General features: G+C 45.2%; 1 protein-coding gene across 9 annotated transcripts; it reads right to left on the reverse strand.

The window, feature by feature from the left end:
• Window positions 1–5614: 5614 nt before the first annotated feature.
• Window positions 5615–22723, reverse strand: ints1 (integrator complex subunit 1). Of its 9 annotated transcripts, none has more exons than XM_029437990.1 (48): window positions 22565–22723; window positions 22102–22227; window positions 21437–21721; window positions 21148–21344; window positions 20920–21057; window positions 20670–20829; window positions 20455–20560; window positions 20108–20294; window positions 19749–19894; window positions 19446–19587; window positions 19156–19332; window positions 18971–19079; window positions 18738–18858; window positions 18569–18646; window positions 18074–18231; window positions 17797–17914; window positions 17626–17717; window positions 17479–17539; window positions 17197–17394; window positions 16869–16998; window positions 16503–16682; window positions 16210–16359; window positions 15954–16133; window positions 15772–15876; window positions 15078–15245; window positions 14707–14818; window positions 14473–14631; window positions 14241–14387; window positions 14059–14157; window positions 13791–13915; window positions 13438–13692; window positions 13193–13352; window positions 12981–13112; window positions 12535–12703; window positions 11826–11949; window positions 11626–11741; window positions 11451–11538; window positions 11114–11364; window positions 9680–9809; window positions 8803–8936; window positions 8401–8593; window positions 8182–8306; window positions 7976–8085; window positions 7498–7611; window positions 7337–7407; window positions 7151–7242; window positions 6683–6792; window positions 5615–6549 (listed from the first exon to the last, which is right to left on the reverse strand). In XM_029437990.1, exons 2-48 carry the CDS (start codon window positions 22154–22156, stop codon window positions 6434–6436), a joined length of 6573 nt encoding a protein of 2190 aa, XP_029293850.1. In that variant the 5' UTR covers window positions 22157–22227; window positions 22565–22723; the 3' UTR covers window positions 5615–6433. The 9 variants fall into 9 exon arrangements, with proteins under 9 accessions (XP_029293850.1, XP_029293849.1, XP_029293851.1 ...); XM_029437989.1 differs by having other exon boundaries at window positions 11826–11952; XM_029437991.1 differs by having other exon boundaries at window positions 15763–15876.
• Between the last annotated feature and the right edge of the window lie 382 nt (window positions 22724–23105).

Consider the following 23105-nt stretch of genomic DNA (forward strand, 5'->3'; position numbering starts at 1 on the left):
CGGGTTTGCGTCCCCTGGTTTTCTCTCTCTGCCTACCTGGGACAAGTTGCAACAACCTTGTGCTTGGAGCTCAGTGTGTGTGTGTGTGTGTGTGTGTGTGTGTGTGTGTGTGTGTGTGTGTGTGTGTGTGTGTGTGGAAACTCAGTTGTGAAGATGTGTGTGCTCATTTAGACATGTTCGCATAAGTCTTATCTGCACTGTCGAACAAATCAGAGCAAAGGAGACGTAATGAAAACACAATCCTCCTGAAAACAATGACACACACCTGGAAGCTCATTTTCTGCATGTTTACTTTATTGTTGATTTAATTCTATTGTTTTTTTATAAACTTGTGCCCTTTTTTTGTTCATATCACCAAGACAAGCTGTGCAAAAATGATCATGTCTGTCAACTTATGGAGCGTACACGCACAAATCCCTTCTCTGCACGACATATAGAGCCCTGCAGAATAACAAACAACTACATTAGTGCGCTTTGTTACTACAGTAGTACTGAAATGTGCATGTTGCATGGCATACTTCCAGTCCTTGTAAGACTTATCAGCGTAAACTAATATTGTTTTAAAGGTATTGTATGGCAGTTAGAAATTCCAGTATCGTGACATGACACATCGACAGTAGTCAAAGTGTTAGCGAACACTTACAGGATTCTCTCGCTCAGATCAAAGCGTTCACATCAACACATTAACAGCCGAGACAGAAAGATTATTAGCACTTCTTTTTTTCTATGAGCAAGGCAGCTGTAGCTCGGTGTTGATGGATCTCTGATGAGATGATCGCCAGCACTGTCTCTGGGAATTAAACACAGGTGTGTCAATTAATCCAAAGATACATATCACCTAACAACACATCTCGCTAACTGCTCATCAGCTCAGACGGCGGTGGAAACATTGAGCTGTCAGTGTTGTCACCGCTGAACTGGCAGGCGGAGGCGGCTTTGATCAGCCCGGGACCTCTGCAGCAGGCAGCTGGTCAGAGCCGAGGTGAGTCACGGGACGGTCATTCCTCTGCGAGCAGCGAGGACTGCAGCTCGCTCACCTGTGGCCCTTTCATCTGCACCTGTTTAAACACAGAATTAAGGCCTTAATGGAGGCAGTAAAGCGGTCAGTATTAGGGTTTGGATTTCTTTAAAGCTCATGTTGAGACTGAAAGAAGATATTTAGATCAGTTTAAATAAATGTTCTTAAGTCAAGAGAATTACAAAGATTCAGTATTTCACACCTGACATCGAGAAAACAATCTCTTAAACAGCACGAAGGACATCATTGAAACTTGACTAACAAAATGTTAAATGTTAAAAAATATAAATATATATAAATATATAATATATATTTATATTTATATTTATATTTATATTATATATTTATATTTATATATAAAATATATATATATATATAAAATAATATATATATATATATATTTATTTTAAATATATATATATATATATATATTCTGTATGAATGCATAATATACTGTTTATACAAAAGGGTAGTTAGAGAGAAATAAAAGTCTCTCTCTTTTTATTTACTCATGTTGGCAGAAGGGTGTGATTACTGTATGTATTTTAATTTGGGCTAAAACAGATTAAAACAGCAACATTATGCACTAAAATGCCCTCTAAAATTGTGTGTGTGTGTGTGTGTGTGTGTGTGTGTGTGTGTGTGTGTGTGTGTGTGTGTGTGTGTGTGTGTGTGTGTGTGTGTGTGAGAGAGAGAAAGAAATCATTTCCTGGGTTTGCGAGTTCTGCGGGGAAAAGCAAAATAGATTTAAAGTGTCTAGTTTGAGCTGTGGCTAAACAAACAGTGTGTGTGGTGGGACTGACGACTGAAGATCCGTTTGTCCCTGGCACACAGGTAGTTAAAGGGATTTCTTCTCCGTCTGAAAGTAGACCCCCTTCTCCCAACCCCACCCCAAACTACTGTGTGTGTCTGTGCCTGGCTCCCTTAATGCCCATTGATCCAGATAATCAGGGACAAAATTGGTGAAAAACCGGAGGGGGAGGTTCTGACAGTAGTTGCTCAAACGAGCTGCTTGTGGATAATTGAAGGAGGCATTAAGACAACAATAGTAATGGCTAATGCCAGGTCTTATTGGATTCTCAGGTATCTCTAGCTCCCTGGAAGACAAGACAACACTGGAGATCCACAGCTAAAATGGCAATCATCGTTTCATTAGCAGACCTTCAACTGCAGCGACAGAATGTGCATTATCAGTGGGTTTAGCAAGCCACCAATGGGATGCCCTGAAGGTGGCTTTCGTTTAAAACGGACTTGTTTGAGCGTGCATTCATTCATTGCAAAGTGGAGGGAAAGGGACATCTGAAATCCCTCCTCAAAGGTGTGTTTTTGGAATCTGAGATAACGTAATGATTCTAAATTTAACATTTACAATAAAAAACAAGTTGCAAGTTTGACGATAGAAGTTTTCACACGTATCTGCTGAAGAGGGGAAAGTTGCTCTGTGCTCAAAGGGACACTGAAGCGTTTTAAATCGTAAGGTTTTAGCAAAAACAGTCCCGTGTTCGGGAAGTAGTGAGCGTACGACGAGGTGTAGATGAGACTTGGATTAAACTGCACGAGTTGTGTGACAGCGTGAGGAATTAATATGCAAATGGTGATTTTTGTGGGTGAAGTATTCCTTTTAATCTGAACTACTTTGGGAGCTAATCATGGTCCAATATGCAACTTCCACAAGATGTGTAATGTGCAAACTTGAAGCCTCTCGTTGAATGATCTAACTTCTGGATTAAATGCAATCTGGATTAAATGATGCAGGTTATTTACCCCCCCTTTGTTCCTTGACGGACGTGTCTGCAGTGGATTCACCAGAACACTCTGCCAGTCAGTGTGATAAGATACAATCTAACATAATGGAGATTATTATTATTCTTTCTCATCCACTACAATGGCACTTTAGCTCATAAAGCAAGAGTTCTGCCAAATGTCACGCGGAGATGGATGATAATCGTCTGTCATGGGAATATATGTATCTGGTGTAATTTGCAGGCTGGAACAGCAATGAGCACAGATAAGATCAATATTTAATGAAAGTGTAAGTGAAGCTTAAGGGTTGTCACTTATGCCTCTGCTGTTAATGACACGTCACATTATCATACTTATCAGATTGGGTCAATCTTAACTGCAATTATGGGCCTCATTTCTTTTTAATTCATTACAAATGTTGAATCATTTCAGTCGTCCACTTCTGTGCAAACGCACGGCGAACGTGTTCTCTGACGGCTCGCATGTGTATTTTAGTGTAACAAAACTTCAAACTAAAATCTATTAATGGGAGCGTGGATTGATATAATTCAATCAACACACCTAAAACGTGTTTGTTACTTGGAAGAAAAGTGTATTTCATGGGTGAGGAAGCCACTATGCTTGGTGCCTCACTCTCCCTGGTAATAGTATCCCACAGTGAGGCTGCTGATTGTTTTAGTCCTGGATCACTGGCCGTGGGATAAACCTGAGAGCCCAGCCTGCTTTTCATGTCAAAACCTTCAAGGGAAAGCGGCCACAATCCAAGAGCAATCACACTTCAGACATCAAAGTGGCAAAAGGAGAAGAGAAGGCGAGAGACGGTCCACATTTTTTCCACGCAAGCCAAGTGCAACTCAAGCGTGGAGGAAGAGGAGATGATCTAAGGCAAGGGTGCCATTGAGAGGAAGACGGAGAGCAGACAGATGTGCATGGGCAGGTAGCGGCACATCGGGGCCCCTCCTGCAGCTGAGAGACACCAAGAAGCCTCCGCTGGTCACATTCCTGCTCGCTGCTCCTTCACTGTCCACTTTCACACGGGCAGGAAGACCCACTGACAACCACGGGCGTCTGAATGGGACATTCCTGTGGTCAGATCCTCAAATACAACAATGTGAACGCACTTAACGTGCTTAATACTTACATTTTATGTAAACGTGGGAAAAAACATCCCTAGCTAATTGTAATGGTTCCCAACCTAAGGGTCATGCTACCTGCAAAGGGTCACACGCTAAACGTTGAGATGAAAAGATAATAAAGTTCTGCTACAGAAACTTTAGAGATTTTAAATGTTTGGTTCTTGAATAATTATTTCACTAAAGTTCAGAAAAGTATGAAGTAGAATACAGAAGAAATACTTAAGTAAAGCAGTACTTGAGTACATGTACTCAGTTACATTACATGTTAGCTCAATGAAGGTGTAGTATGAAGATATTGTACAACCGTGAAGAGAAATGTTCTTCATTGACAAATGAGCGTTTAGCTCTTCGCAGCTGCATCACAGAGCATCCAGCCTGGCGTGATGAATAAAGGCAGAGGTTGTTAACTTGTCAGTGGTCCGTCAGACTATTCAGCAACAGTCCCCCCCCCCTCCTCCTCCTCTTCTTCCTCCCACCACTTCCTCGTTAGCTGTCATTCATCTCTGTTCCGCCTCACTGCTGCCCAGCCAATAGGATGCTGGCGCCTGACCAAGAGCTCAGGCTGCTAAGACTTGTGTTGTAAGTTGATAGATAACCATAAACAGAGCTTTCGGCTAGTTATAGGACACCACACAGGTGCAATTAACACATCAGACGGAGCCAGCGGAGAGAGATCAGCAGGTACGAGGCGTAATGGGTAGGACATGATTGGGTTTACATATGAACAAGTTAATTATGGGATTGGATGTGTGAATACATATTCATTAAAGGGGATTTGGAGGCGTCGTGAGGGTTGAGAAGACAAAGGCACATATATAATATATTCACAATGTCTAGGCTTAGGATTCTATACATGGTGTTGTTACAACTCAGCCTGCTGGTATCTGTTGTTGCACACGTGGATAAAAGAATCACGCTTTTAGTTTTAGATCAAACTTGAGAGCACTTTGACCTCTAACCTCGGTGACTGCGTTACATTTTAAAAGCCCTGTTATTTGTGAATGACAGATTCCAGTGACCCACCAGTGTGGGCATGTCTCACCCTCACTGAGGATCCTTAACCACACTGTGACTTCATCCTCAAGTCTCTCCCGTGTAACGAAACACCGGCAGCCTGTAAAATGGCCCACATCACAGTCTTCAAAGCACACTTTGTTCTGTGTGATTGAACAATTACCGCCATGGTTAATTTACCATCAATGGGGACGTCCACTTTCCCAGTTTCGCCGGCATGAACGACGACGTTGTTTACCTTAACTCCCATCAAGAGGTTTCCAGATGAAGTCAGCGGCACCGGGCAAAACGACACTTTCATGGCAAAATGGTTTCCATCGCAGCATGAGCATCACGACGTTAATGCGTCTGCTACACGCCAATGAAGAGCGAGCGCGCCTATAAAAGCCGTTTCCAGCGTTATCAGGATGCAAGAATTATTGGAATGAAATGAAAGGCAGTAAACCATGCACCATTTACCCCCCCCTCCCCTCCTCCTCCTCCTCTTCCATCTTGTTTGAGGTGCTAAAATATTATTCTGAAAGGTAATAATTGGTTTCTTGTGAAATTTGGGTTTCTTTACTATTTCAACATTAAACTGCTTTCCAATTAAAGAGTGATAAAACGTCTCCATTGACTGAAGTAAAACGGTTAACTGCTGGAATATGTTACGCTTTTCACTTCCTGGCAGGTTAAGCAGAATTAAGAATAAGGAAGAAGACACTCCAAAAACAAAAAAAGGTATTTTTATTCAGTTCACATCAAGGTGGTTCAGAGACGTTCAGGTAGCGGCACAGAGTTGTGAATTAAAGAGTTCTTAAATACATTTTGGCTTCTTTTTCTTAATTAGAAAATCAAAATGTAGACGGGAAATTCTATCACAATTGCTTCCAAACAGAAATATGTTTTAGTTCATTAAAAACAACTACACATGAAGCATACAGTCACCTTTTTGATCGTACAATAATGTTGACATTTCATATTCAAACTGTTGAAAATAGCGAGCTGAAAATAGTGTGGCATTATCTAAGTATACATCGAGCTCTGCACTTCGTAATAATGTACATTTGTAATTTAATAACTGCAGAAGTGCAAAAAACTCCCACGAAAAATGTGTGAAAATGCAATAAAAAAGTGATGTTTTAATTTCAATTTAATTTTAAAAAAGTTTTAAGAATTATAATATAACATTATATTAATTTAATAAATTAGGATATTCTGTAATAATATCACCGAATAATATTCCAACTCTTTAATTATTGGTTAATGTATTATTAAATAATAATCTAACTTTGCCTAAGAAGTAATGAATGTACTAATTGTGGAATTATTACGATTTTACAGTTTTAATTATTACATTTTCAACTCATTTCGAGGTCATTTTAATGCCTTCTTTGAAGTCACTAATTTATCCACAAGTCATTACATGAAGGGATTTAATCTGAAGAGCCACAGACTTCATCGTGACCCAACTAAACCAACTACAGGGAGTAACGCGACGTAAAAACACTATTTTCAGCTGGCTGCGGAGACGTACGCTGCGCTATGTTGTTGCTTCCATGTGCAGGACCTTCATGGACTCTGAGATCATCGAGCTCGTGTCGATCTGTCCGTAGATCCCCACTAAGAACGCTTTGTGGAGCAAAATGTCTGCGTGTTCTGTGGAGGGGAGCAAAGAGCACATGGACGCATGCGTCAGTTAAATCACTTTGTTTTAATAAAACAGTGGTCATGTGACTATAAGATAAGACAGGCACAGACGGGGGAGGGGGGGAGGGGAGGGGCTTCTTACCTTGACAGAGAAGCACATATTCTGGAAGACTCCTGAGCGCCGTCTGCACCACATCGAAGTTACCGCTGCCCATACAGTACATGAAGGTCGGCAGGAAGTCCGTTGCCAGGCTGCAGCAGAGAAACATTGAATACTACACAGTGACACATTCAACACTACAACATCCTTTATTTCATCTTCATTTGGGCGTGCAAAGGACTATATTTAGTCTTTTTTTCTACATATTTCATTATATTTAAAGGAGTCTAAATATAAATACATCTCAGAAACAAGCAGAACAATTAAGTATTTGGCATCTATGAATTTATAACAAGTTAAATATGTACAGAAAACGTCATATGGAAGACATTTAAAGAAGTAGTGACATACAAAACCACGGTGCAGAAGAGACAGCGACGGGAAAGGAGACAAAACAAGCTACAAACGATGATTATTATACACGTCAGGTTGCAGGTGCTGTAAACATACCAGGGATTATTCTGGATGCAGCGCAGGGCGAGACTGAAGGCCATGTTCCGACACAAATCCTCCGAGGACGTCATGAGTCTCTGCAGGTCGTTCTACAAACAGTGAAACCAGGTGGTGACTGACGTGTTACAGACTGACAGCTCCCTACCCTTGACCTTCCTTCTGTTTGTGTCGTTTGTGACTCACAATGAAGTACTGGATGATCTCCGGGCTCCTCCTCGACTTCTCATCCACCTCCGTCAACACTTCCAGCACGTCTACGGCGGACGGCAAAGAAAGCTGCGTGTTACTCATTACGATACAGGAATTAAAAACATGCGAAATTGCTTCAGCCGTATGTTCGTTACCCTCCACCGCTTCTCCTCTCGACATCTTTTTCAAGTACATGGTCATGTCCGCTGCGCTCAGTGAAACGGAGGCAGAGATGTTGACCAGGGGCAGGGAACCGGTGGACACGTCGTCTTGGTAAAGAGCAAAAGCAATTATTTCTGCAAAATTGTAGTTTACGAGAGTGCAACGTTGGATCTTAAGGCTTCATTTGGGCCGGCTAAGGAAACGTTAGTGCGGGCTTAATATCGTTGGAGGCGTAAATGTGAAGAAACCTTCTTGCTTTTTCTTTTCATACTATATCTTTAGTCTTTGGGCTCAAGGAACTACAGTTTTATCTTTACATTTCATTATGTTTAAAGGAGAAACAGGAGTCTAAATATAGTCAAATAATAAAGTGGTATCTGTGAACTATCAATAAAGACATGAAATGTTCCCGTGCATCTCTTCTAGATGATGCTTCAGGTGTACCACTCTGACAACTGGTCCTGTGCTCACCATCTCTCTCTTCTGGTGAAAACTCTGAAGAAGAGCGCCTCACAGGCAGCGTGAGTCCGGCCAGCAGAGACTTCAGTTGAACCAGGTCGGGGTTTTCTGCACACAGAACCCTGACGAAGGGAAACAGCACAACAGCATCTCTAACGAGTCCATTGATGCTTTGTTATTCAACTGTCACGGTGTTATTTCTACCACGCTATACTTACTGCAAGATACCAGAGTGCTTCTGTAAATACAGAATGGCGGCAGCTGCGTCGCGGGTGATGTACTTCTGCGTGAACTGCAAAAACTTGTTGATGAAGACGAACGGGGAGCGAGTCCTCTGGAAGTTCTAGGAGAGGAACGATGCACAAACAGACCGAGTGTAAATAAAGATCTCCCGTCCTACAGCTGTGAAGATCTGACAGTGTGTGAGAGCAGCCTACCCGGAGGACCTTCATGAAGGACAGAAGGCAGTCCTGAAGCGCCCTCTGGTGGTCGCTGTGGAAAACAAGCGGCTGCAGCAGCTCCAGGATGGCGAGCACGTTGGTAAAGAACATCATGTGGTTTTGCTGCCGAAACTCGTGAAAGTTCAGGTGAATGCGACCGTGCAAGAGACTCGCAATCATTGGCAGGTGTCTGAGAAGAAGAAGAAGAAGAAGGAGGAGGAGAAGAAGAAGGAGGAGGAGAAGAAGGAGAAGAAGAAGAAGAAGAAGAAGAAGAAGAAGAAGAAGAAGAAGAAGAAGAAGAAGAAGGAGAAGAAGAAGAAGAAGAAGAGTGTTACAGTGTTTGCAGACTAAATACCTCCGAACTCTTCTGCAACTACTGCACGACTCGTTGTGTTTCACCTGAGCAGAAGGACGGGATGCGACACAGCCAGCTTCCTGCATGCCAGGTTGGCGTCAGACACGCGACCTTCAACAGACTTTGAGTCTCCGATATCAGCGAGCAGGATAACCAGGCGATGCACCAGGACATCAAGCTGGGAAGAACACATGCAGTAAGTATTATACTATAATGAATATATAGTATCATGCTAACACACAGACAAAGCCTCTCAGTTTAGTGTGCAGCTCTGTGACTCAGGTTTGTCTTAAGCTATAGTATATGTATACTGTTTCTTCTTTGTAATATCCACATACATTTAGGAAGCTGCTGCTGCCCCTAACCTGGGGAAGTGTTCAGAGGGCTCCTCGTGACCACCTTCTAAGACGTTTCTCTGAGAACTTCCCCTTGGAGTTAAGACTACGTCCTGGTAAAGACAGAAGTTCTACACAAAGCCTCTCCGCCCTGAAGAGCTCCTGATGTGAGACAGTTAGAAGCAGAGCGCAGGGCTCAACGATGAGGAGGAAACTGCTTGTTTGTTGCTTTATTGTAGATATTTCCTCCCACACAAAATATAATAATAGGCGCAAGTAGACCCGTGTTTTCAAACATCTCGTCGGCTACTTTTAAAGTTATTAAATAGAATGAATTATATAAAATATTCATGTCTTAATAGAGACTAAACTCTATGATTAGGCCTTTCCATTGTCACTTTTTAAAAGCATGCATCAGGCTCAACCTCCTCACGAGGGTAAAGGTTTCTGTGGCTTCCGTGCACACAGCTGCTGAATGAGGAGCTCTTAGAGCGTTGGGCTCAAGATATTAACTCAATATCATATTCACAAGAAGAATAACCCAACATAACCTTATGCCACGGCAGCAGGGCAACACGTGTTTTACCTTGCAGCTGCTGCCGTCTGCAGCCCCCCCACTGCTGAAGGTGCCTTCGGGCAGCGTAACGTGCTGGATGACCTCCGGGAAGTGCAGATAGATCTGCAGCAGCAAGTTCTGGCACCGCTTACTCATCGCACTGTGAAACAGAACAAACAGGAAAAGGAATGCACATGGTGGGATCTGGTGAAGAGATGACGGCACCAGATATCAATGTGCCGTTCACTTTGGGACACACACACACACACACACACATTTTATTACTTGCTCAACTGTCCAGCTAGAAGCTTAGTAACAACATAATCACGCCTGTAATCCCTGATGTTGTGGAGTGGGTTAGGTTGAAGCTATTTAATTGACAGTGACTGGTTGACCAATTCTGTGCAGCGACAGAAAGTTTGTGGTTTTACTCACTAACATCATGAAGCAAACAATGTTCCCAGCGTCACAGAGAAATTACCATGGGGGGGGGGGGGGTACGAGATCACATATTAGAGCACCTTTCTATTGTTTCTGTCCACAAGTGTAATTAATGTACACTAATACAAACTAGGCACGCGAGTGGCGTAATGTAATTCTGAGGCGTTTGCCTTGAAGCTGCGGTTTTATGAAATCCTTTAAGGCTCTTGTCAGGCTTAAATGATATACTCTCTACTAACTGAAGAGTGTATTACAGCTATGAATTAAGCAAATCAGGACGACCTTGACCAAGAGCGAAGAGCCCCCCCCCCCCCCGCCTGTTGTTCAATAATTGGAATAAACACCAGCTTATCCGACAGCGAGGTTTCCCAAGAAGAATGCTCGACGTACAACCAAGTGTTTATTCAACACAAGGCCAGAACCCTTTACTTCCAGCGTGTTTTCATCCTGCCATATTTCCACAAGCAACAATTTTACCAGACGGCTTAGCTGTACTTAAAAATACTGTAATTCGGAAGCTAATTTTGCTTGACCTTGGCCAAAGTTTCCTCATTAAAGTGGTTTAATAACCAGAGACATATTCATGAAAGGAGGGTTTGCCTCCACAAAGAGTTGCACCCTGATCTCTGACAGCCAAGTCAGAGCAGGAACTCACAACACAGGCAACTTTAGAGCTTCAGCCTTAATCCTCTTGGCTTCATTATAATACACTGAGCTTTTAAAGAGATCACAGTACAGACGACTTCTGCTGGTTTTAATTTCACACCAATAGACCTAATTATGGAGTTTCCCCTGGTCCACAGCATTGTGGGCTGACAGAGAGGAAGTCGGAAAAGTTCATCTGCACAGAGAAGGAAAATCTAGTGCGATTTACCCCCAAGTTTTATCAGCACAAGCAGAACAGGGAGAGAAAGGACTTTCTGTATTTGGGCTAATTAGAAAGAACAATACGATGTGTCAGAGATGGATGAGCCGAGCACGTTGGTGATGAGCACATATTGAAATGTCTAACGTACACCTTACCTGTCCTCCCATTTCTTTGTGCAGTTGATGAGGTACTCGGAGACCTTCTTGATGTTTTCCAGCTCTCCGCTGCAGTAGGAGTGAAGGAGCGGCAGTCGGGACTGGATGAGCGAGCAGGAGGCCTGGTCCAAGCTGCTCTCGTCTTCGTGGGGCGAGTCCCGACTGTTGAGCTCCGACTCGGACAAGATCAGGTCCACCAGGCTGATGAGCTCCTCGGAGCTGAGCCGCAACACAAACTTCTCCGTTTTCTTCTGCACGGACGGAAAAAGAGAAACGCACGCGTCAGCACAATGAACTCTCTTGACCTTTTGTCTGTATGCGGGGCTTCTGATTTTACTTGAGGGATCTTCTGGTCGCGTCCTTGCCAGATACGCGGGATGTGGCTGCACGCCCACAGGAAATCCAGCGCTGATGATGGGTCGAGCCTGAAAAGAAGCGTGACAGACACTTAACATAATCTCTCACTGTGAGAAACACGTGGCTGACTAAATGTTTTGGATAAATGAGCGTACTTGTAGTCTCTGCGCTTGCTGAGAATAGAAACGATACACTGCAGGAGGGTGGACCAGTTTGACTGATGTGTAAGCAAAGCTAAAAGATAAGGTCTGTAGGCGGGGGTTCCTCTCGCCTGGAAGAGAGACACAGTGAGACGCATCAGGAACGCTCGGTGTGACACGACAAGAGAAGCATCTGCAGGTAAAGCTCATCTGACCTTGTTGAGGGCAAACAGCAGCTTCTGTTGAAGGTCCGGACACACCGACGTGACCTCAGGGTCCAGATGCTCCAGCCAATCAACGAGCAGCCCAGAGCTCAGTCCGGACTTCGTCACCTCGGAGCTGCTGGGAAAAGGTGAAACTGAAAGGTTACTCTATAGAGGTGTACAACACACGTCTATTTATAGACACACAACCCTAAATAAGGTCATCATAAGTCTTAAATCTTAAATCAAATATAAAAATAGCAACTTTGTGAGTCTGTTCTTTCTTACGGGTCACAAACATCGAGTGTTTTTTATCCTCATCCTCGATAACATCCTGCATCGTCCGTATTCAGAGTACAGCCGAGCTTAACACGTGCCCAATGCGCCGTTTCAACCAACAAATCAAACATCTGACCTTTAGCGCCGAGTCACCTGACAAATCCCTCTACACAGTAGTAACATGACTCCATCTCCTCGTCTCCGTTTGTTCCTGCCTCGCACTGATTCTGTAAAGTCTTCTATGATGTAAAGCCAATGCAAAGCTGCAAAACCAATTAAACCAAATCCAAAACGCCGTTTTTCCCCCCCGAGTACAAGGCCACAGACAGCGAGCGCCTTGCTTTGATATCATTATGTTTTTGTCACAGGCAGCAGACGTGTTGGTCACATATGAACGTTTCCCTTGCATGACTTGAGAGGGAAATAGAGTTGCGGCGCTCACTTGTTAGAATCCACTTCCTTTTTCACCGCTCGCTCCTCGCTTTCCTGAAGCAGCAAGGAAATCACCGTGGCAACGGGGCCAGCTGTCCCGTTCTGTGTGGCAACAGTCATCAGCAGAGACAGGAGCTCCTCCAGATACGGAGACTTCACCTCCATCAGCCCTTGTAACACTGGAATGCAATTAAAACAACAGGATTAGTTTGGATGCATTATGTGACCAGACTTAATGCTACGTATGGAAACAGCCTTTAGTGGCGCTGTGTAACAACACGTAGTTTTATTAGCTTCACCATCACACGAGTCGCTGCACGTTTTCTCTTGTGTTATATATGCTGCTGTGAAAAATCTAAAAATGTTTCTGGGAGAGATTCAAGTGTCAAAATGTTTATAAATAAATAAATAAATAAATAAATAATGCAACACTGAATCTGAGCCCCACGTTTATACCTTTCCCAATGACGTCTGCTTCTGCGTTGCATCGGTCTCCAGCTTTCAGCATCGCAATGACGGCTATCAGCGGCACTTCGATATCTCTGCGATACGCCAGCGCCTCAGCCAGGTGGAGGAAACCTGTACGCACTGCGGGACAGACGCTCGTCACTCTCTGGCTACACAAAATGAATTCAACGTTTGAAGAGATAAAGCGTGAAGGTGCTCACCATCATTGTGTCGGTGCTGGTTTGAGCTCTGACCGGAGAAGGATTTGAGGAGAGTCTTTAGCGGCCCCGCCTCCACAGTTGGGCTGTCTAACCAGTTTAACACCTCAACAATGACCTTAAGGAATAGCGAGGAGAACGCCATGTCCTGGGACACGAGACGCTGGAAGCAACGAGGAGAAAAGCTTTATATTACAATGTTTTAGGACTCAACGTGACGTTACGCACCGATTGTCAGCACGTCTTACCTGGTAGAGGTGAAGTTGGCGCATGAGAGGACAGGACAGGGCGTGGCTGTGGTGCATTGATACGACAACAGGTCCTGCGTGAGCAGAGGTCAGCAGGGCCGCGATGGCCTGTAGGAGCTGAAACGCCAGCCCACCCTGCTGAATTTGGCCCTGCTTGGCCCGCATCAGCTCTTTAGCGAGGGCCTGCTGCAAGGCCAGAGAGAGCTGGCTGGGAGGTGGGCCGTGCCGGCGAGGGTCCACCTTCAAGGGGAATATCTGTGAAAGCGAGGGAAACAGAGAGGAAGTGACTCAACAACAGCTTGCGGACAAAAATACTTTTGTTAAGAGATGAAATGACAGCGAGTAAATCCCACCTGGAGCAACATGCCAGCGAGGTCGTCGTCCGGCCCGACTGCAGGAAGCTGACTGGCTGCTCGCATCTTCACAGAGCTGTGGGGGGTTTCCACGGTCACTTTGGCCTTACTCGTTTCCGCAGAATCTGTCGGGAGAGACGCAGTCAGGACTCGTGGCTCTTTACATTAAAGCCCGACAGTATGTCATTGTATTATATTATTATATTAACACCGTTATATATATATAACCTGCAACACACACAATCATTTGGAGGCTTAAGTCACCAACCTCTGTTTGGAGGAAGCGAGGAGCTGAGTAACGAGTGGAAAGTGTGCCCCCCCGTGGCTCCTCGCTCATGCTGCACCTCCACCAGGTGGGCCATGTAGTCTATTGCAGGAGAAATAATGAAGGAGATCAATCATAAATATGTCAAACAATGTAGAAAAGTAGGATGTCTGCTGCAGTCTCACGTTTGTCCATGATGTTGTCTTCCAGCGCCTGCGTGTCGTGAGAGACGGCCTGGTCCAGGTACTGCAGCAGTTTACTCATGCTGGACACAGGAATGCCAAAGGACTGCACAAACAGCAGCAGCTGCTGAGGCTCCAGGTCGTGTAACGCTGAGGGACAAACACATTCTGTGAGAAACTTTATTTATTTACATGGTGACCAACACATATCTGTGAACACTATGGCAAGTTGTACCTGCATCAACCAAGCGAGCGACCTCTGATCGGATCATCCTCAGTTTCAACCAATCAGGCAGCAGAAGGGCCTCCTCTGAGGTGTCAACCAGGAAGGCAGTGGGTAGAGGTTTCTTATCGGGAAACCAAATGTCCAAAAGAGCGTAGAAATCACTCTCTCCTGTAAAAATGCACAATGGTAAACATGTTCTTCTTCGGCATTGTAAACATTGAACCCCAGAGTGAGCGGGACTACCTTTAGGTGGCCCCAGAGTCAGCAGGATAACCATGGCATGGACTACGAGGATGTGCATCGTAGCAGTCTCTCCTGTGGTCCAACGCAGAAACACCTGGTCCTGAGACTCTGACTGGAGACAGAAGAAATGTTTCATCATGCAATTCCCCCCCGATTAGAGACCATCATATTAAACTGAACATTTCTTGCAGAAGTTTCAGTTGCAGCCTCAAAGCATCACTTTCCAGCCTGCTCATTGGTTCCTGCAGTATTTATTTTGTCTGGCACTCACCGTAAAGATCATTCAATAATTAGTTTGGCATAATATAAAGAACGTATAGAGGAGATGATGATGATGATGATGATGATGATGCAGCTCAGTAACAACTCACCCAGCTGTAAAGATCCTCGCCCTCCTTGGTCTTCCTCATCCTCTTGATGTATGCTGAGAAGATGGTGAGGAAAGCACTGAGCACAGCGTTGGACTCCGGTCTGCAGGAATGTTTAGAGAACAGGCTGTTCATGATGGTGGAACGCTCCACGATAAGCCGGGCGACGTCCTATAGAGAGCGATTCAGATGATTCATGTCAGCACTGCTCCATTAAAACAGAACAGATTAAAGGGACGGTTTGAACAGTTTGAAGTGGGTTGTACGAGCTACTTATGCAGTCTGTGTACTACCTACCTTACTTTACTTTCAACGGTAACACTAACTAACTGGTCACGGCAGCGGCGGACCAGCACCTCCCGTGTTCTGCCAGGTTAAATCACTGTTTTTGTCAATGGAGTCTGGTGGCTTTGAAGAGAACGGCTTCCGTTTCCTGTCACACAGGGCTGTCTGATGGCAAGGTAAAGCAGTACAACTATTCTAAATATAGCTGCATTTCCCCCCCCCCCCCCCCCGTCCACAGCAGTGCTTTGCTCCCGTGCCAGTACTCCCGTCAGTTTCTCCAAACTGCGGCGTGCCATCTACTGTAACACACTGACTCTGGATAAGTACTCTTACGACCCCACTAAAATCCAAACTATCCCCTTAAAAGAAAAAGCATGTAATGTAATGAATTTAAGCAACTCGCCGTGATTACCAGGGCCAGGTCATTGTGAGACGCCTGCTCCTCCACTGGTGCATGCTGGGATAGGTAGATGAGATAGGCGCTGATCGTCTGTGGATCCGTCTCCATGTGAATAGCCTTCAAGAAAGCAGACAGACACCCGTCAAACTCCTCCTGAAAGGTTTACGCGTCTTTCCGTTGAGCGAGACACTGACCTGCTGCAGGGCGGTGGACGTCATGCCTCTGACGCTGTCAAACAAGGGCAGCTTTGGGAGGTCTTGTAGCAGCCACTGGTATCCTGGCAAGAGCTCAGCATCCGCAGAGTCTTCTTCCATGGGCTGCTCCCGCTCGTCTCCATCTTTCAAGCCTCCTTCACTCAGCACCAATGCCAAACCCTACACACAGACATCATGTAAAGGGAATCGATGTTTAAACGGCAACACAACTTTCTTTCGGCTTCCAATATGGTACCTTCATGGCGAGGACTCTCGATGCCACCTGAGAAGAGCTGAGACGACGCAGGAAGTAGTCCAGCACTTCACATGTTGTCTGTTCGTCAGCCTTAGGACCCAACAAGAGATCCTGCAGCCGTCCCAGTAGCTGCCTTTGCTTTTGCTGTCTCTAACGGGAAGAGAGGAACCAGTTCAGGATGAGTTGGTAATGAGCTGCACATAAGTACCATGTTCGTTTGAATCATTAAGAATCATTCACACACAATCCTTTCTGCCTGCCAGCAGTAAGGTGTGGCGTTATAGTCAACATACTTGTCTCTTCTTGGCTTTCTGCTCTTTGCTCTCTCCCTCGTCGTCATCCTCTATTGGCAGATTGTCATCCGCAGCATCATGCAGCAGGAATTCACACAGGCACTGCACAGGAAGCACGTCCAGGGAGCCCTCACTGGACTGGACCAAATCAGCCAGCCACGGCATGGACTGAGAGGAAGCCTGTAAAAGATTGAAAATGTACCATACAGGATCCAGTATGCTAATCCAAAGCTAGTCCAGCATCGCACCAAGCTAATGTGTTACACTGTGCGTGTTGAGACACAACCCCTCATCTTCACCTACAGCTGCCAAGTGTTTAGTGAGTCAGAAGGTTGTACTGCAAGTGGTAGTATAAGTTGTGTGTACCTGTCTCTGGATGATGTTGAGGAGGAAGTCTGGGTTGCGACTGCGGCAGAGGAGATGTCCAAGACGCAGGGACTGGTTTAGGGTTTTTACCTGCTCCTGGATCTGAGGAGGAGGTCGACGAGGAGGACCCCTGAAGACAAACAAAGAAACGTGAATCTGTCTTCCAGTCAAAGCTGAAAGAACTTGTTTAGTGTTAATACAGATTCTTGCAGGACTTCTTATGTTATGGACGGTTGGCATACGTTTACTGTCCTCCTTCAATCTAAAGTGGAAGTTGTTTCCTTTGAGACTACACTCAAGTAGGTTGCACGGTGCTTAAGGCTCTTACTGTGGATCCAGACTGGTGAGCTGAGACAACAGCAAGCTGTTGCTCTCTGTGATGGTCTGTTTGGTGGAGGCCGCTGCCAAGTGGCTCTCAAAGGCCAAGATCTCCTGTTTCTCTCTCTGGGAGCTCTGCAGCTCCCTGTTGATCATCTCCGTCTTTGTGTCCTCGTCAGCGACCGTGCACGGAGGGTAGGTGTAGTTACTGCGGAAGCACAAGAGACGTGCGTTAGTTGTTGGGCGTTGTTATCCTGGAACTCTTCTGTTCTAAATGTTATCCTTCACCTACTTTGTCATAACCATCTCCATGAGCATTTTCAGTGTAGGATAGCCGTCCCAGGCAGCCAGACCTGGAGCACAACATGTCAGAGAATATGAGTAAAGAACATTTATTAGCTGCTCTTATGTATGCAACACAGAACGATGTGTGCTCTACCTATTTTCTGAGGATTAAACGCAGCCACGACGAGCAGCAGCAGCCACGCCTTCCAGTACAGAGCGGAGATCGCCAGATTTGGCGCTTGGTACCTTCAACATAAAGAGTCAATTGTTATTTTAGACTGTAAACTGTATGTCAATTGTTTTTAATAAAAGAGGATCGCAGTACCCTGCAGGCAACTGAATGTTCTCCGGGTGGTGGTATGTACACAGATTCAACACGGCGTCGATGAGTTGGATCCGTTCCACTTTCAGAACCTCCAAATCTGAGAAACAGTCCATCAGCTCTATGGAGGGAAAAGAGTCCAATCACAACAATATCTCCTTTGTTCATACTTTCCTAACATTCAAACGTCCACATATTGTGCCAGAGAGTAACACGCACGACTTTAACTGAACAGTTACAGCCTCAGTGGATCTTCACACACACACACACACACACACACCATCAGACTGAACTCCAGCTGCTCTCTTCACCAGGTGATCGGCGAGCTCCATGGCGTCGGCCGGGCCCAGGGGCAAGTCACGCGACAGCCCGATCACCAGAATGCGCATCAGTGTGTCCTCCAACAGAGGCACCTCGGAGCAGAGGCGAAGGAAGAAGCTGAGGAATAACACACGAAGGATCTTCGTAAGTTCACTGCAGAGTTACTGAAGTACCGCTGCGTGCTGCGTGTCCCTCCAACACACGTCTCAGACGTACATATCGGACTTTCTACTCTTCTTTTCATCCACTTCCTGTCCAGTGAAACCCGTGTATCTCCAGGTGTGGGGATTTTTAATGTTTGTGATTAACTGAAGCAGGAAGTGTTCCTTTATGGGATTGGGGGGGGGACAACTCTTAAAACTTGGATCAGCTGGAAAATACATGTTTCTTACAGTACAGCAACATTTTCTACTTCCAGAAGACAACGTGCTGGAATAACAGAAGGAGAACTCACTTCCTGTCGCTCTCTGGCGGCCAGTTGTCCCACTTGTAATACGTCTCAGGTTGCTCTGTGAACAGCACTTTGTGGAGGCTGCGGACATGAAAGAGATTCATAGATGTAGCAGCTGAAGACAGGATTAGCTTGTACAGTTAGAACACATGGGATACACGCAGGAACCGACCAGTGAACGTAGTCTTTTGCGCCAACTTTGCTGATGGTGGGAACCACGGTGTGAAGCCACCACACGGCGTCTCTCTGGATGGAAGCGATCTGATTCTGAAACGACCTCAGGCTCTCCACATCTGAAACAAACACATCTTGTTTAAAGCAAAGCTGATCGTACAGACACAGAAGCTGCAGCGAGGAAACACAAGCCGGGTGTTAGCATCGCACACACACGTACACAGCACTCACTCTTCTTCTCTCCTTTGTCCCACGCAAGGCCAGACTCTTTGACCTGAGCGGTGATGCCCAACATCATGGAGACGGTCAGCAAATCTGTCACCTGGATAACAAAACGCTCCTGAGGGAGAGACACCGATCATAAAGTGTCCAGAGTAAAAGCATGGACATTAAAGTGTCTTCGTATATATACATACTTTGAACTCCATGTCCACATAGGTGGTCTCCTTCCTCTCCTGCATTAACCCGAAGCAGAAGGGCTGGAAGTTAATCTCATGCTTGGTCTGTTTGATGATCTCTCGCAGCAACGCTCGGGACGCCCGGAGGTAATCGTCTTTATTGGTGAGCAGGTCCTGGAACACCATCGCCAAGAACTACAGACACAATGGAAGACAAGGGGAATGTCCATTTAAAGAAAACAATACACTTCAAAACACTAATGCCATGTCCACACTTGTTCAAACTATTCAAAAGTGTGTAGTTTGACCTTGGGCGCCTGCTCTGGGCTGTGCTGCAGGACTGTGTGGAGGACTTGCATGTTGTTGGGGTTCCTGGCATTGGACAGCTCATTGAAGATCACCAGCTTCACCATAGTGGCCAGGTTGTCTCTGTTAGCATTCAGCAGCTCCCTGCAGAATCACACCCAAAGCAACAGTTAGTGTGAAACCCTTTCTCCACCAGAAGTACAACGTGTGTATCTATATATGCAGGTTTTTAAGACGTGGGACAACACTATTGACCAAATCCCTGTTGATTTGCACACAACAACACGTTCAGAGTAACAACAGACCTGACACACAGCATGTAGTGGTTGAGGAGGACTTTAGGTTTGAGCCGGATCTTGATCAGGTTGGAGATCACCTCCATGTCATCGGCTCCCTGGGTGATGCAGTTCATGCACAAAGACATGAGGAGGTCTTGAGCTGGTCGAGTCAGCTGTGCACACAAAACAAAGACAGTGAGTTCATTGCTTACAGTAATCAACATTCATATTCACGATTACGCAACAAAGAACACTGAAATATATCACATCCAGAAGTTTGGCTGAACGTTGTTGCGTCTCTTGCATTTAAAGAGCAGTACACTGGGACCCATGTAGCAAGAGAATGTCCCAATGCAATACTGATAATGTGAGGACGTGTTCCTCACCTTTGGGTTCTGGAGCCACATCTCCAGCCTCTGCACAGCCATGAGTCGTGCCTCTTTGTAGCCACACGTGGCCGTGAGCAGACGCAGCAGGTTTCGGGAGACGTTGTCCATCGGCTGCCTGCGGTTCAACTGATCCCTCAGGACGTCAAGCACGTAGTCCTCCACGCTCTCCGCCAGTTCATCGTACCTGCAGTAAGCCAGAGAGGAAGACAGAACGCAAACGGTCCTATTTTGGCCTTAATTTCTAGAGTAGAAAACGCAATTCAATCCACACACAAATCTGGCAATTTCAAGTTGTGTCTCTGGGACTGCAGCGTCCCTCACATCTAGATGGGTCGTCTTCTTACCTCGGCATAATCGGCCCTTCGTCCTCGGGGCTGAGTTTCTCCTCAGCTATCAGCAATTCAGTCTGGCAGTCGTCCTCATCGGGGGTTGAGGGATGAGGGCTGCTCCCTGAAGACAACATGTGAAAACCCAAAAGCAGCGTAAATAATCAGCACTTCCTGCATCAGCAATCCTAACACCCAACAGGCTAGTGTGTGTGTGTGTTTACTCAATGTACCTGCGCTGAGATCTCCCCCCGAGCGGCCAGTGTCAGCCTGCAGCAGCATACTCTTCGGGGGCATCTTTGTACCAAAAGCAGTCTGGATGTTGTCAACAAAATTCTTGCAGTGAGAACTGTCCACCCAGATTCTTTCCCCCAGAGAGTCCTCAATGTACACCTGGAAATACATTTTATATGAACAACCTGCAAGACATGGCTGAAATAAAACACTCTAAATTAAATCATTAAGTGTTCGGGGAATTCTCACTTTTACAAAGATCTCTGGCCAGTTCTCGTCATCCTCGTAGGCAGCCATCAGCAGATTGGAAGCAAGCACAGACACAAGGCTGTTCCCCTTCGCTTTAAAGTTGATGGAGGCGTCCCGCCGCAGGAGGCTGCACAAGGCCTGTGAGTGAGACAGGTGGAAAGTCCAGTCAAATTCACGTTGGGGGAGAATTCTTTGCAAGGCCGACACATCATCACGGAGAAATCTTACCTCAATAATTCCTTCAGTAGCAAAAACGTTGGGCTTGATTTTGGCGAGGAACATGAGACTGAGGTACAGCGTTATGTCAGGCTTGGCTCGGTTCAGCTTCAGTTGTTTCACCGCGCCACACAGCAGTCCCTCGATGCGGTCGTCATTTCCTTCAGACTCTGCAGCTTCAATCTCATCCAGAAGCACTGCCGGTGACACTACAATAAAAAGGACTTTTAACTTTCTTTGCTACTTTTCTGAAATCCTTTCCAAGTAAACAAGAAAAACATGGACACAGCCACTAATCTACCTTCAATAGGTACCACTGACGGCTCCTTTATTGAGGGTGATATCGCCCTCTTGTCCACAGCTGCGACTTCAGCAAGTCGTCCCAGAGCACTGACGGGAGGGGTGGTGGATAGTTTGGGGCGCTTGGTGAGGCCGGACAGACCCGATGAAGAGGGCAGAGTGGAGGAAGTCTCTCTCTTACGGTCAGCAGGTATACTTGTGGATGCTGGCTTCAGCAGGACAGCGGGGGCTTTGGTCTCTCCACCCTTTGATCCGAGAGCAATGAAATCTCCTGGTGGAGGGTGACCTAGGAGAAGCAGACATTACAGTCAGCAGGCATTTTCTTCTGCTTTGCTACTAGGGCTAGGCAATATGTTGAAAATCAAATATCACGATATGTTTGAGCAAATACCTCGATATCGATTGGGACGATATTGTATTGTTGACTAATGTTCATTTCACAACATATTTACAAAATGAGATTTTAATAGTCAGTTATGAGTAATGGCAAATATTAGAACAGCTCAATTACATCACTTTACTGTAATACAGCCTTTAAAAATAGGAATATGGTCTCATATGAATCAATCAATTAAAGTTTTGCTTATATAGCTTAAGATCAACAACTCGGATCTTAAACATAAGGAGTGAAGCAACACTAAGGTTGCTCTGGAGTTAGCTTTATACCTGATGGTTTGGCAGCACTGGGGCGCCTGAGAGTTGTTGGCTTTGGACGATTCATCTTGACTAACAGGCACAAGTCAAAGCCAAATATAAAGCAGGTTAAGAAGGTGACATTTCTTAGCTTGGAGTCTGTGTGTGAGAAAAAGATGGAGAATCACAAGATTAGCAAAGCTAGCTAAGATAACTTAATGGCTAGGGCTAACATCAATTAGCTTTTCAGGACTTCAAATCGCAAACAAATATGATTTGGCAAGGACAAATACATCAGCGTTACAGACTAAAAGTAGCTAAAAGGATATATGTTGTAGTACATACTGGACATAAACTGCCAGACTAACGACAACAAATACGGCTAAAGCTACATATGTGGCTGTTAGCAACGTTAGCTAGCTTAACGGTGTCAAACGCAGCACTGATAGTGAACTACCATTAATTAACTTGCAAATTTAAATTAAACGTGGCTCACATAGCTATTTGGTGTCGTAAAACTGGTCGTGGTTAGCTTGAAAGATGCACTTTAAACTAAAATGAACGTTAGCCGGCTCTGAGCTATGAGACAGTCTGAGCCATGACGGCTTCTTCTTCTTCTCTGTATTAATGTTGTTCGCTAACAAACAGCAAAGTGCACAGCGCCACCTAGTGCCGTACCAGGAAGTGTCAGACGGTGATGTTGTTGTACTTAAACGCAGTCTATACGACACAGATCGACTTCTTTAAAAGCATAAGTAAGATGTGCTTCGCTTCAAAACATTACGAGACCTCGTTATTTCTGTTTTGAGTGTTATATCGTTATTCTGCTTGTCACTGCATATAGCTACACACAAGTTTTACTTTGAAATTATTCACCGGAAATTGTCACTATGCCATTATGTCAAGCTTTATGCTTTATTAGTACCGCTGTAGTTACTCACTATGGCCACCAGATGGCAGTCAAACCCATCAATATAAATTAGCCACAACTTTCTATGAAGTATTGCTATGCTATGCTAACTTAACAATAGATGGAG

This window comes from Cottoperca gobio, chromosome 8 (assembly GCF_900634415.1).
Source record: "Cottoperca gobio chromosome 8, fCotGob3.1, whole genome shotgun sequence".
Classification (NCBI taxonomy): domain Eukaryota; kingdom Metazoa; phylum Chordata; class Actinopteri; order Perciformes; family Bovichtidae; genus Cottoperca; species Cottoperca gobio.

Excerpts from the sequence above, each read along its gene's own strand:
- ints1 (XM_029437983.1), bottom strand. The coding sequence starts at position 22,156 with ATGAATCGTCCAAAGCCAACAACTCTCAGGCGCCCCAGTGCTGCCAAA. Across the intron at positions 17,915-18,073 it reads AGCTGGAGTTCAGTCTGATG|AGCTGATGGACTGTTTCTCA; the intron begins GTGTGTGTGTGT and ends TTCCCTCCATAG. Across the intron at positions 13,353-13,437 it reads GCCAACTTCACCTCTACCAG|CGTCTCGTGTCCCAGGACAT; the intron begins GTAAGACGTGCT and ends CGTTGCTTCCAG.